Source organism: Diaphorina citri, unplaced genomic scaffold (genome assembly GCF_000475195.1).
Source record: "Diaphorina citri unplaced genomic scaffold, Diaci psyllid genome assembly version 1.1 scaffold2180, whole genome shotgun sequence".
Lineage (NCBI taxonomy): Eukaryota > Metazoa > Arthropoda > Insecta > Hemiptera > Psyllidae > Diaphorina > Diaphorina citri.
In genome coordinates, this window is record NW_007379605.1 from 26,501 (window position 1) to 41,423 (window position 14,923).

The following is a 14,923-nucleotide window of genomic DNA, read 5'->3' on the forward strand; positions in this document are numbered from 1 at the left end:
ATCTTAAAACATGTAACTCACTCTTCAACTCCCTATAGGTGTAGGGAGTTAGGATCTAAATCATTGACAGAGTAGTCCACTGAGTAGTTCTTTTCATAACTCACTCTTTACACATATCTAATAGAAAAGTAAAAAATAATGGAAACTAAATGGAAATGAAAAACAGAATATTGCCAATTGTAATACTTCAAAGGATTTTTTTTTTTTTAGAATTTGGGATTTCTAAACTTGATTGTAGAATCACCCCTTACTAAAATTTAGACTGCACTCCCTCATTTTTACTTTCTTTTTTTCTTCAATTCTACCTCCAGGAAAGAAATCGAAGAAAAAAAAATCACTAGAAATTAAATAAAAAAGATTGCACTAGAAATTAAAATTCAACAAAAAAACGCAACGATTATAAATTAAATGTAATACTTCAATGTAAATCAAAATTTAACACTAAATTATAGAATAATATAGGCCACTAAAGATCACTAATTTTTTTATAAAATATTAAATCTGATTTTTATCCAGGCATTTTGGATATAACAAGGGGCTATACAGAGAATTATTATAAAAAGGGTATTTCTTATTTATTTAAACTACACAATATGCCATTATCAACAAAAGTAGTATTTTTCTTGTGGATATTTTTTTTTCTTAAGAAGACGCCATCTTGGATGGTAAAAAATAAAAAAAAAAGATACAAGCGTTACGTCATCTTGTTTTAACTTTGAAAACTGAATTCCGCATTTTTCTTCAAACAGAGCCTTCAGAACACGGGGAAATTGTGGGTAAAAAAAAGAAGAAGAAGAAGAAGAAGAAGAAGAAGAAGAAGAAGAAGAAGAAGAAGAAGAAGAAGAAGAAGAAGAAGAAGAAAAAACTTCCGCAAGAAAAATACGTATAAACTTATTATTTGTGTGGATTTTTCCTTAAAATCAACTAAAAATACAATGGTAAGATCTACAGTTGTTTAAAAATAGATTAAGTACGAGCAAGAGGGGGAAAACTTAAATTTACATCAGTTCGCTATAAAATTTAATAATGAAAGAAGAGTACCTTCCTAATTGTTACCAAAACTCACAAAAGTACCTATTCGCAGGGTCGTATTTAGAGGTCCTCCCACCCCCGAAATTTCGAGTATCCACCCCCCTCGGAACATCACTCTTTGGACCCTCGGGACCCTCCTCGACAAAATCTTGAATATGGCCCTGCCTATTCGTTCAGCATTGTTAAAAAAAAAGAAGAAGAAAAAAACTGCAACTCTGTACTTAACTCGATCTTTCTTTAATAATTGGGTAATGTCATTTTTTCATAATTTTAATAAATTAATTAATATTATCTAGGTTCCTACTCTTGTCTTAAACACTACAAAGTAACCATCTCTTCTGCATAATAATTTATATAACATTCCCGGGTACTTCTTCCGGTACCTTTCAGCGGCGACGCTCTCCATCGTCCGTCGCATGAGCGGGTACTGGCTCAGCACGCAGTTGAAGTGTTCCACGCTCAGCGAGAAGAGGTTGCAGTAGGTTTCGGCCCGGACGGAAGCCACCCGACGGGCGTTCGTGAGGAGGCAGATCTCGCCGAAGTAGGAGCCGTCCGAGAGGGAGGTGGCGATGTCCCCGTTGGCCATGACGATGTCGACTATCCCCTCCTGGATGAAGTACATTTTGTTCCCGATGGTGCCCTCTTTGATGATGATGTCACCTGTGGGGGCAGAGAGAAAAAATGGAGGGTGTTGGAATGGAAATATCAAGCGAGCCAGGAGTAGGGAATCCAATTCCGGGAATTGAGTTTTAATTTCGGGATCTCGGGATTAGAAATTGCCAATTCATATTTAAACCCCTTTAGATCCGATTTGACAGAAATGTTCGATAAAAAACGTTAGAGCACAGTTTGCTCACCAGGTTGGAACACCTCGTATTTGAGTTTGGTCACAACGTCCGAGACGAAGTTCGAGTCCGCGTTGGCGAAGAAAGGCACGGATGCGACGAGGGATCTGCAGTTGTAGTTTATCACATCCTGGAATTCAAGTAAAAGTAGACATGTTAAATAGATCAGTTGCGCTTACTTGAGTGATGTTTCAAAGTCATAGAGCAGGAAAAAGGAGGACCAACGGATTTTTTCTTTTTCTTCTACGACTTCTAGATACCCAGATAAATCGATTTAAAAAATACGGGTAAATCGTGAACGTTGACGTCACGACATACGCTCCCGTAGGCGATGACGTAATAATTCCTGACTCCCGCTTCGTTTGTTTGTGCGCAAGCGTTTCTGCGCATTTTGACGTGAAATCTGACGTCACAACTCTTTGAACTTTTTCATTAGAACAGAAGAAGAAGAAGAAGAAGAAGAAGAAGAAGAAGAAGAAGATTAAAAATCAATACCATTAATAAATTTAATTTCTTTTAACTAGACAAACGAAAAACTTACCGAGTTCGCTCAATATAGACCGATGGCCTATGTTAGCTTCGAGTGACGTGTTCTGATGGTCTGCCTGCTCGCTCAACGCATTTACAACCGCATTAATCGTTTTACTTTCGTTACAACTATCATCGTCATCATCATCAGCGGAATGTTCGTCTCCCGAAGCGTGGTGATTGCGCTGGGTGACTATACTGGGGTTGATGCCGATTTTGTGCAGTCTGTTTGGGGACAAGAGAACGGAAAGGGTTAAAATTTTTGATCGAAATAAATTTATTTCATAGTTTAAAATCGATGTAAAAAAATCTAACTTAAGGAAAAATGATGGAATGGGCTAATTATTGGAATAGAAAAATGCAATTGAAGGAAGTTCTATTTCTCGACGTGAATTTCGCAATAAATAAATCATAGTTTTTGCTTTTGACATAACGAACTAAAAATTAAAATAAAAGCAAATGAAAACTTACCAAAAAGGATGAGGTGAAATAGAAATACCTAATATAAACTGAAATTAACAAGCACAATACTGACATTGATTTCTACAAAACAAGAAACAGTCAAAATTTAAACAAAGTAAAGGTCGCAAATTACAAAACGACAAAATAACAAATAATAAATAAACAAACAAAAAAATAAATAATAAATAAATTAAATAAACTGAAAAAAAAAGAAATTAAAACAAAGAGACAACCCCGATTTGCATCACTACTCATGTAGTTAAATAATTCTTTTTTATTATTTAAATTACAAAAATTAACAAAAAGCATCACTACAAACAAAGGTAAATCTAAAAATTCTAAAACAGAAGAAGGTAAAAAAAGATACATAAAAGTTATATTGATTGAAGAGTGTCTACAATATTATAGGTACTGTCTATAACTGGAAAAAGCTGTTGGAATAACATAGATTTCCATTCTTAAGCGGCTAAATCAGATTATAAGGGTGTCCCAATAAGACCGCAAGGTTTGATTGGTCAAGAAAGCATGGAATTCCTTTCTTACATGAGAAATAAAAAATCTCAAATATTGAGACACTCTTTACATAAAGGCGGAAAGTCAAAAATAGTAGGTAGAAAAAACAAAAATAGGTACCTACTACAGAACGAAAAATTAAATAAAAAGATAGGTATAAATACAAGAAGGTGAAAGGAAAATGGATCCCCTGAATTTATTTATGATGGGGAAATTAGAATAAAAAAAAAAAAAATCTAGTGTTTTCAAATTAATTGGTGAATTATAATTATTAAGCTTCTTCTTTATTTCTTCTTCTTCTTCTTCTTCTTCTTCTTCTTCTTCTTCTTCTTCTTCTTCTTCTTCTTCCTCTTCTTCTTCTTCGTCTTCTTCTTCTGCTAGGGCTTCCTGAAAACTTCACAACTTTTTACTTTTTTTTCCATTAGGCGCTTTAACAGTGTTTTATACGGTATTTACCTATCTGTACTTATGTCGTTCGCGCCGAAACAACTTCACAACTTTGCACGTCACATTTTGCAAAATTTTGACGTCACAAAAACCATCTCTACAAAATCTCTTGAGAAACACCAAATTCGATAAAGGATTCAGATGACATAACTTTTTACTTTCTTTTTCTTTCCATTAGGCGCTTTAACAGTGTTTTATACGGTGCATGCATGTCGTTCGCGCCGAAACAACTTCACAACTTTGCTCGTCACATTTTGCAAAATTTTGACGTCACAAAAACCATCTCTACAAAATCTCTTGAGAAACACCAAATTCGATAAAGGATTCAGATGAAGAAATGAAATTGAATTTAAGAGCGAAACAATCAATAAAAAAGTCCAAACAAATTATTTTACGGTCTCTTGTCTCTATTCACCTCTCTGTACTTATGTCGGTTTCGCGATATATCTCTACAGAGAGAGAGTATAAAATAAACGAGTATAAAGTCAAAATTTCCTAACACTTCAGACTTGAGAAAAAGGTCTCTAGAAAAATGAACACAAAATATCAATAGCGAAGGTTGAGTGCGAAGGGCATACCACAAAGTTTGTTTAGCCAAAACCAGTTGGCCTCAAAGCGATCACTCTAAAGCTGATTGAGGCTGACGACAAACGCCGACCCCATCTGAACATGGGAAAAGGCGAAGGCGAAGGCGAAGAAGAAGAAGAAGAAGAAGAAGAAGAAGAAGAAGAAGAAGATTAAAAATCAATACCATTAATAAATTTAATTTCTTTTAACTAGACAAACGAAAAACTTACCGAGTTCGCTCAATATAGACCGATGGCCTATGTTAGCTTCGAGTGACGTGTTCTGATGGTCTGCCTGCTCGCTCAACGCATTTACAACCGCATTAATCGTTTTACTTTCGTTACAACTATCATCGTCATCATCATCAGCGGAATGTTCGTCTCCCGAAGCGTGGTGATTGCGCTGGGTGACTATACTGGGGTTGATGCCGAGTTTTCGGGTCCATTTTGGCCTTTTTTGTTTGTTTTGGCCTTCTTCGTTTGTTACAATTTCGTATTCGTCTTTTCAACTCCACCTTCATCTTCCTTCTCGAACTTTCTCTGCCTCATCAAATCCACATTACCATCATTCGGTCTCACTTCACTGTTAACTCCATCAAGTCTTTCATCTTTCACCTCATTGTCAAGTCTTCCTACACCTGTATTGTTCTTGTTCTCATCTCTTATATCTCTTTTATCATCAATACTTCGGTCATCATTTTGAGTGCCGTTTTGACCTCTATTTTCACTTCCACTAGAAAAGGAAGAGAGATTTGTGTTTTCACTTCCATTAGGCGTACTATTCGAGTTTTCTTCTCTCAAATTCGTCCCATTTCTTTCTGAATCCCTAAATCCTTCTCTCACATCCATTCCGTGTCTTTCCATCTCTCTAAAACCGATGTCGGGTCCTTCTGTCTGTCCAAAACCCATTCTGTCTCCATCATTTTTCCCCGTTCTTTCTCGTTCCTCCCTCACAAATCTCTCTTCCTGCCTCGCAAAATCCCAACCGATTCTACCGCCCCCATCGCCTCCATCCCGGTCTATCCTAGCTTCTTCCCGTCTCGCGAAATCCCCACCGATTTCACCGGCCCCATCGCTTCCATCGCGGTCAATCCTAGCACCCTCCTGCCTCGCGAATCCCTCCCGCGCAAACCCCTCCTGCCGCGCAAACCCGTCGGGGACCAGCTTCACGTAAATATCATCATCGTTCGCCGGGCCCGGGTACTTCTTCCGGTACCTTTCAGCGGCAACGCTCTCCATCGTCCTCCGCATTAGCGGGTACTGGCTCAGCACGCAGTTGAAGTGTTCCACGCTTAGCGAGAAGAGGTTGCAGTAGGTTTCGGCCCGGACGGAAGCCACCCGACGGGCGTTCGTGAGGAGGCAGATCTCGCATTTCAATAGCTATATCAATAGCGAAGGTTGAGTGCGAAAGGCATACCACGTGTTCTGATGGTCTGTCTGCTCACTCAACGCGTTCACAACCGCATTAATCGTTTTACTCTCGTTAGGTAGAACACAAAAAGAAAAGAACAAAGGACTTACCCAATTCGCTCAATATAGACCGATGGCCTATGTTAGCTTCGAGTGACGTGTTCTGATGGTCTGCCTGCTCGCTCAACGCATTCACAACCGCATTAATCGTTTTACTCTCGTTGCAACTATCATCGTCATCATCATCAGCGGAATGTTCGTCTCCCGAAGCGTGGTGATTGCGCTGGGTGACTATACTGGGGTTGATGCCGATTTTGTGCAGTCTGTTTCGGGGACAAGAGAACGAAAAAGGTTAAAATTTTTGATCGAAATAAATTTATTTGATAGTTTAAAATCGATGTAAAAAAATCTAAAAATGCTAACTTAAGGAAAAATGATGGAATGGGCTAATTATTGGAATAGAAAAATGCAATTAAAGTTATTAAAGGATCGGGAGGCGCGTGAACGTCAAGAGATCGAAGCGCCTAGCTGCCCGGCCTATATTAGACGAAATGAAGTTTCACAGTCTTTTTGTAATTTTCATAAACAATATGGAAATAAGGCGTAGTAGTAGTTCTGTATTTTCATAAACCATATAGAAATAGAATAGAATAGAATATACCCTGTTTATACTGCCAGAATGAGACTGAAAAGTCCCTTTACTCTCGCAGTCTAAACAAGGTCTCATTGAAAAAGGTTAAAAATTTTGATCGAAATAAATTTATTTGATAGTTTAAAATCGATGTAAAAAAAAATCTAAAAATGCTAACTTAAGGAAAAATGATGGAATGGGCTAATTATTGGAATAGAAAAATGCAATTAAAGTTATTAAAGGAAGTTCTATTTCTAGACGTAAATTTCGCAATAAATAGATTATAGTTTTTGCTTTTGACATAGCGAAACTAAAAATTAAAATAAAAGCAAATGAAAACTTACCAAAAAGGAAGAGGTGAAATAATATAAACTGAAATCAACAAGCACAATACTGACATTGATTTCTACAAAACAAGAAACAATCAAAAATTTAAACAAAGTTAAAGGTCGCAAATTACAAAACGACAAAATAACAAATGATAAATAAACAAACAAAAAAATAAATAATAAATAAATTAAATAAACTGAAAAAAGAAATTAAAACAAAGAGACAACCCCGATTTGCATCACTACTCATGTAGTTAAATAATTCTTTTTTTATTATTTAAATTACAAAAATTAACAAAAAGCATCACTACAAACAAAGGTAAATCTAAAAATTCTAAAACAAAAGAAGGTAAAAAAAAAAGATACATAAAAGTTTTATTGATTGAAGAGTGTCTACAATATTATAGGTACTGTCTATAACTGGAAAAAGCTGTTCGAATAACATAGATTTGCATTCTTAAGCGGCTAAATCAGATTATAAAGGGTGTTCCAATAAGACCACAAGGTTTGATTGGTCAAGAAAGCATGGAATTCCTTTCTTACATGAGAAATAAAAAATCTCAAATATTAATAACATAGATTTGCATTCTTAAGCGGCTAAATCAGATAAAGGGTGTCCCAATAAGACCGCAAGGTTTGATTCTTCAAGAAAGCATGGAATTCCTTTCTTACATGAGAAATAAAAAATCTCAAATATTGGGACACTCTTTACATAAAAGCGGAAAGTCAAAAATAGTAGGTAGAAAAAATAAAAATAGGTACCTACTACAGAACGAAAAATTAAATAAAAAGATAGGTATAAATACAAGAAGGTGAAAGGAAAATGCATCCCCTGAATTTATTTATGATGGGAAAATTAGAATGAAAAAAAAAAAAAAAAAAAAAAAAAAAAAATATTTTTTTCCTTAAAAAATACAGAACATGCGCAAAAGGTGGACTTGATGTGCTTAAAGCTCATAGAAGAATAGAATATACCTTGCTCATTCTGCTCGAATGTGACTGAAAGATCCCTTTACCCCAGCAGTCTAACCAAGGTCTAGAATAGAATGAAATATACCTACCTACCTACCTACCTACCTTTTTTATCCTGCTGAGATAGCTTGTTTTTTTCCCAGCAGTCTAAACAAGGTCCTATGTATTTTATGTAAAGGGTATGCTCATCATGCATAATTGGCTTTGTTTTATTTATGTATTTATTCGTTTTACTGCTTTTTTAATTATTTTTTATGGGTTAAGTGGCAGAGAGAAGACTCAAAGCGGTCAGTTTTAAAACCAAGGACTAACCAAATTCGATTCCCTTAAAATTCATTTTCTTATAAACTCAGTCCAATTTAAAATGGGGATTTCAAAAACAACTACTCAAGGCCACAAATTGTCCACTAGATATGTAAGTACCTATGTACATAGTTAACTTTTTTTTAATGGCAGGGTTCTCCTGGACTCCTGGAGGAACTCTTCCACCCAACCACTTATTTGGATGTGTCAAGATAACCTAATTTAATACGTACTTAAGTTTTCCGTTCAATTCCGAGAACGAACGAGAACCGTTCCGAGAACGAACATTATCTTGTATTCTTAAAATACCTACTTTTATTATGTACCTATATTGTATTGTATCATACTCGCACTTCGTGTATTGTATCATACTTTGGGCCTTGAGTAGTTATTTTCAGTGTCATTTAATTTTGAGAGCTTATAAAAAGTGTTAATCCTCCATTTTAAAACTAAAATAAAATAGTAATTAATAATGAATTACTAATTATGAGAAAGGAAAAAAAGCAATACCTTCAACAAAAGCCCCAAAAAATAGTGCAAAGTGAAATCAGAAAATTTAGTTTGGTCTCTAACATTAGTTAGTTAAAATTTGAAAATGCTCTCAGCTTCATCAAAATTAATTAAGTAATTAGATACGGTGATTTTAATTTTATTGATATTAATATTTATAAAATCGTGCTTACAGGAAACTCATAAAGAATTTATCTGTTTGTACCTATGTGTCCATTGAATCATGCAGGATTGTAAAACAAAAGTAGTATTCTTAGTGATGAAAAATAATAAAATAACTAAAATTGGAGTGAAAAATTATCAAAATTAATTAAGTAATTAGATTATAAAATCGTGCTTAAAGGAAACTCATAAAGAATTTATCTGTTTGTACCTGCATGTCCATTGAATCATGCAGGATTGTAAAACAAAAGTAGTATTCTTAGTGATGAAAAATAATAAAATAACTAAAATTGGAGTGAAAAATCTGAAAAATAATAAACTAACGTTGAAACAAATAGTAAATGGCAACAGCGCAAAATCAAAGGAAGCGAAAAAAATAAAGGGAAAATACGAGAGATTATTTTGAATTAAAAAAATATACATAACAGAATTAATAACAAAAATAATACTAAGAAGCTCTAAAAATACGTCTACAAAGTTAAAAACAATATAAAAAGCACTACAAAAAATAACGATACACCTAACTTACAAAATAAAATGGTTAACAAAATAAATTATATTGGAAGATATGTGTTACAAAATATAAATTGTACCTAAATCTATGACGGAATAATATTTGTGTAGAATGGACGCGGTTAATCGGAAGCATTTGAAGAAATAAATTCGAATAAATTTGGAATGATAAGTAAAGATTCTCTGCGAAATTTCCCATAAATATGAATTGCTTACAAAAAATGTTGTATAAAAGGATTTGTCAACATAGAAAAATATAGTAAAAATGTCATCGAAATTGGTTAAATTCGAAATTGTTTTGATCATTGTGCTCTGAGATTTAAATTCGTCAAATAATGAGGGCATTGAGGGCCTTATACTTTTCTTTACTCTCTATATTAATATAGTTTTGTTATTCTCTGTGTTATTCTTAATCCTATATGCTTGTTTCGGACACGGGAAATAAGCAATCCTAGATATCATTTTAATTTTCTCAAACATATCTTGAATGCTTTCTTCTTTCTCAACCATAAACGAATTTTATTGATATATTTTGTTAGTCAGTTCAATAATTATCTCTTAATCCCAGGTACCATTTTAATTTTCCTTCACATATCTTGAATGTTTTCCTCTTTCTCAACCTTAAAGACATTTTATCAATTTTTTGTTGGCAATTTTTTTTTGTTTTCAGGTCCATTTTGGCCTTTTTTGTTTGTTTTGGCCTTCTTCGTTTGTTACAATTTCGTATTTGTCTTTTCAACTACACCTTCATCTTCCTTCTCGAAGTTTCTCTGCTTCACCAAATCCACATTACCATCATTCGGTCTCACTTCACTGTTAACTCCATCAAGTCTTTCATCTTTCACCTCATTGTCAAGTCTTCCTACACCTGTATTGGTCTTGTTCTCATCTCTCATATCTCTTTTATCGTCAATACTTCGGTCATCATTTTGAGTGCCGTTTTGACCTCTATTTTCACTTCCACTAGAAAAGGAAGAGAGATTTGTGTTTTCACTTCCATTAGGCGTACTATTTGGGTTTTCTTCTTTCAAATTCGTCCCATTTCTTTCTGAATCCCTAAATCCTTCTCTCACATCCATTCCGTGTCTTTCCATCTCTCTAAAACCGATTTCGGGGGAGACATATTTTGGATTTTGAAGTGATATTTGTAGACGTGTAAACATTGTACTTATTGATAGTTTTTTTTCTATTTGTTATTTAAAATAGATTTGAAATCTTTGTACTTATTGTGTTTTTCTCAGATTTAGGTTTTTCAAGTTCGCTTTGCAGCTGTGCTTTTTTACTTTCTTTTGTATCATTTTAAGAGGGGGCTAACATCTTGAGACTTGGACTCGAACCGACAACCTCGTTAAATCTTTAAAAAAAAAGAAGAAGAAGAAGAAGAAGAAGAAGAAAAAGAAAATTACGGAACAATAAAATTTTCGCGCTATCATTTCACTTTTCACTGTTGGAAAACAAAGAAAGATAATAGATCAGTTCCGCTTACTTGGGTAATGTTTCAAAGTCATAGAGCAGGAAAAATGAGAACCAATTCACTTCTACGACTTCTAAATACCGAGATAAATTGATTTAAAAAATACCGGTAAATCGTAAACTTTGACGTCACGACATACGCTCCCGTAGGCGATGACGTCATAATTCATGACTCCCGTTTTCAGTTGCGCTTACTTGGGTGATGTTTCAAAGTCATAGAGCAGGAAAAATGAGGATCAACGGAATTTTTCTTTTTCTTCTACGATTTCTAGATACCGAGATAAATCGATTTAAAAAATACGGGTAAATCGTGAACTTTGACGTCACGACATACGCTCCCGTAGGCGATGACGTAATAATTCCTGACTCCCGCTTCGTTTGTTTGTGCGCAAGCGTTTCTGCGCATTTTGACGTGAAATCTGACGTCACAACTCTTTGAACTTTTTCATTAGAACGGCAATCAAAAATTGAATTTTTGACCTTTTAAAGTTACTTATTCGGAGTTTTGACCTCATATTTGGATTTTTCACAACTTTTTACGTAGGAATCAGCCTTTTATTAATAATATTTTCCCAATTGCAACTTCTCCATTAGTATTAGTATTAACTTCTTATTTACTTTGAGACTTTGACGATTAAATTGGCTCCCAACAGTCCCAACGCTGCGCTGGCACTCAAAAATTCTGAATTTGTCTGCGTGCCGGGAGGCGCGTGAACGTCAAGAGATCGAAGCGCCTAGCTGCCCGGCCTATATTAGACGAAATGAAGTTTCACGGTTTCTTTGTAATTTTCATAAACAATATGGAAATAAGGCGTAGTAGTAGTTCTGTATTTTCATAAACCATATAGAAATAATGCGTACCTACCTAATAGTTCTTTAATACATAGTTCTGGTTTTCTCTAGAGCCTACAATCTACATATAGATATCTTTTGACTTACTTCTCTCAGTTTCTCGGAGAGTTCTCCTAGAATGGCTTCCTCGTCGAAGAATTTACCCTGGTAGCGATGTTCGAAGTATCTTCCTCTTCATCTGTGAAATTGTGACTGAAACTTTTCTCTATCTAGATTCTAGGTAAAAAAAATTGAATTTAAACTCAAATATTCAAATTCCACCGATTGAATCTTGACCAAGCCACTTGGACCTAAACCAATCAATAATTTTTTTCCTTCAAAAATACAGAACATGCGCAAAAGGTGGACTTGATGTGCTTAAAGCTCATAAAAAATAGAATAGAATAGATTTTTTTTTTTTACTTATATCTATGTACATTATGTTACCATCTGTAAATAAAGTTTGATCTAATTGTTTAATAATAATAGAATACACCTTGCTTATTCTACTCGAATGTGACTGAAAAATCCCTTTACCCCAGCAGTCTAACCAAGGTCTCGAATAGAATGAAATATACCTACCTATCTACCTTGTATATCCTGCTGGGATAGCTTGTTTTTTCCCAGCAGTCTAAACAAGGTCCTATGTATTTTATGTAAAGGATATGCTCATCATGCATAATTGGTTAATTGGCTTTGTTTTATTTATGTATTTATTCATTTTACTGCTTTTTTTAAAATATTTTTTATGGGTTAAGTGGCAGAGAGAAGACTCAAAGCGGTCAGTTTTAAAACCAAGGACTAACCAAATTTGATTCCCTTAAAATTCATTTTCTTATAAACTCAGTCCAATTTAAAATGGGGGTTTCAAAAACAACTACTCAAGGCCACAAATTGTCCACTAGATATGTAAGTACCTATGTACATAGTTAACTTTTTTTTAATGGCAGGGTTCTCCTGGATGAGGAGCTCTTCCACCCAACCACTTATTTGGATGTGTCAAGATAACCTAATTTAATACGCACTTAAGTTTTCCGTTCAGTTCCGAGAACGAACGAGAACCGTTCCGAGAACGAACGAGAACCGTTCCGAGAACGAACATTATCTTATATTCTTAAAATACCTACTTTTATTATGTACCTATATTGTATTGTATCATACTTTGGGCCTTGAGTAGATATTTTCAGTGTCATTTAATTTTGAGAGCTTATAAAAAGTGTTAATCCTCCATTTTAAAACTAAAATAAAATAGTAATCAGTAAAGAATTACTAATTATGAGAAAGGAAAAAAAGCAATACCTTGAACAAAAGCCCAAAAAAATAGTGCAAAGTGAAATCAGAAAATTTAGTTTGGTCTCTAACATTAGTTAGTTAAAATTTGAAAATGCTCTCAGCTTCATCAATTACCTGTACCTATGCGTACCTAAGTTCTTTAATACATAGTTTTTTCTATTTCTTTGATTTTCTCTATAGTCTACAATCTACATATAGATCTCTGTTGACTTACTTCTCTCAGTTTCTCGGAGAGTTCTCCTAGAATGGCTTCCTCGTCGAAGAATTTACCCTGGTAGCGATGTTCGAAATATTCGGTTATCCTTTGACGCATCTCGCGTGGTAGTTTGCGATACGCCATGTACTCTTCCACTTGTTTCACCTGGAAAAGAGGAAGCACCATTAATACAGGAAACACACACAGTAAAGAATAAACACATTCTTTATAGGCTGTCCAAAATATTAGGTACGTTGGTACTTACATCAATTTAATAGGCTTTGCCAACGGCTGAAGGCCGCATTTATTTCTTGCAATATATTATCAAAAACAGCGACCGAACGCCGCATTATATACTTTTTAATTCAACTTACATAGGCGGCTTTGCCAGCGGCCGAAGACCGCATTTATGCTTAACCACAGACCTATTACCTACCAAAGCAGCGGCCGAAGGCCGCAATATATTCATTATTTACGATTATAACATAGCTCTCGTGTCCAAGGAATTATTAAACTCACCCGCTCGCGATATTGTCGCCGCGAAGAGTCCAAGCTTTGAATCAAGTTGGTCGCGTGTCCCAGGAAGAGGGCGTAGCAGGTGGCGCCACTGATCATGGAAAGCATGGTCAGCCACATGTCTGTTAAGCTCTGGGGCGGGAATCGGCCGTAACCTATGCAGAGCATGTGCGACATCGCCTTGAACAGGGCCCACGAGTATTGTTCCAGCCAGTACGCTTCCTGAGGGAAGAAAGGGTTAAAGTAACACAAGATAAACAAGGGTTAAAGCAATACAAAAGAAGAAAGGGTTCATGTGTTGATGATTTACTGGACTCCGCACACAGGAATTTTGTAAGAAAAGACCCCCATTTCAATGTAACGCTTCATGAGGGAACACAAGGTAAGAAAGGCAAAGTAACACAAGATAAAAAAGGGTTAAAGCAAAACAAAAGAAGAAAGGCATTTACTGGACTCCGCACACAGGAATTTTGTAAGAAAAGACCCCCATTTCAATGTAACGCTTCATGAGGGAACACAAGGTAAGAAAGGGTTGATGGCCTTGAACAGGACCCACGAGTATTGTTCCAGCCAGTACGCTTCCTGAGGGAACACAAGGTAAGAAAGGGTTAATGAACTTTTTATTTATTTATTTTTCTACTTTTTTTAGTTATTTATATCTTTTATATCATTGTTTAGTTTACTTGTTAACTGCAATTAAATAAACAAAGTAGGTAATTGTTAGAAAAAAAGGCCTTGAACAGGGCCCACGAATATTGCTCCAGCCAGTACACTTCTTGAGGGAACACAAGGCAAGAAAGGGTTAATTATAATTACTTATCCTTTATATATAGGATTTATACCAGGATGGACTAAAAAGTCGTGTATTTTCTGAGTTTAACAACATAATACATAATGTTTACAACAAAAGACCTTGAAAAAAGGCCCCCTATGCCTATATGCAAATTTACGGCCCTTTAAGCAAGAAAAAATCTCACCTGTAATTCGTTGATGGCTACCCAGGAGTTGGATGGAAACCCCTGGAGCATCGGGACCAGAAACTGAAGACATCCGGACCAATGGCCAATGAGCAGCATCATGCAGATCAAGTTGAAGATGCGCATGAACACGGACGCCATGTTGAGAAACTACGAAACAAGATGGCGGAGAGCGTTAGATGGGAAAACAAAATGGCGGAAATTTTCAATACATATTGAAGGTCAGATTTTTCCAGGAAATAATAGCAATCTCTGCTTATTATTAGATTTTTCGAGGAAGTAATAATGCAGGCATGGGATTTTTGAGGAAACAAAATGGCGGACACTTTTTACATTAGAAACTGTGTATTGATGACGCTTTGGGTGTTACATCGTAACAGTGTTAGCTGTTGGAGAAAAAATCTTTACAAGAAC

The 14,923-nt window shown here is 35.3% G+C and overlaps 1 protein-coding gene across 1 annotated transcript; it reads right to left on the reverse strand.

Annotated features, from left to right (window-relative positions):
• Positions 1 to 1,324: 1,324 nt before the first annotated feature.
• LOC103518397 (potassium/sodium hyperpolarization-activated cyclic nucleotide-gated channel 2) lies at positions 1,325 to 14,678 on the reverse strand. Its single transcript, XM_008483460.2, has 5 exons — positions 14,510 to 14,678; positions 13,536 to 13,754; positions 13,035 to 13,181; positions 1,890 to 2,007; positions 1,325 to 1,692 (listed from the first exon to the last, which is right to left on the reverse strand). The coding sequence occupies exons 1-5, from the start codon at positions 14,648 to 14,650 to the stop codon at positions 1,325 to 1,327; spliced, it is 993 nt and encodes a 330-aa protein (XP_008481682.1). The 5' UTR covers positions 14,651 to 14,678.
• Positions 14,679 to 14,923: the final 245 nt, after the last annotated feature.

Excerpts from the sequence above, each read along its gene's own strand:
- LOC103518397 (XM_008483460.2), bottom strand. The coding sequence starts at position 14,650 with ATGGCGTCCGTGTTCATGCGCATCTTCAACTTGATCTGCATGATGCTG. Across the intron at positions 13,755-14,509 it reads TAGCCATCAACGAATTACAG|GAAGCGTACTGGCTGGAACA; the intron begins GTGAGATTTTTT and ends TTCTTCCCTCAG. Across the intron at positions 1,693-1,889 it reads ATACGAGGTGTTCCAACCTG|GTGACATCATCATCAAAGAG; the intron begins GTGAGCAAACTG and ends CTGCCCCCACAG.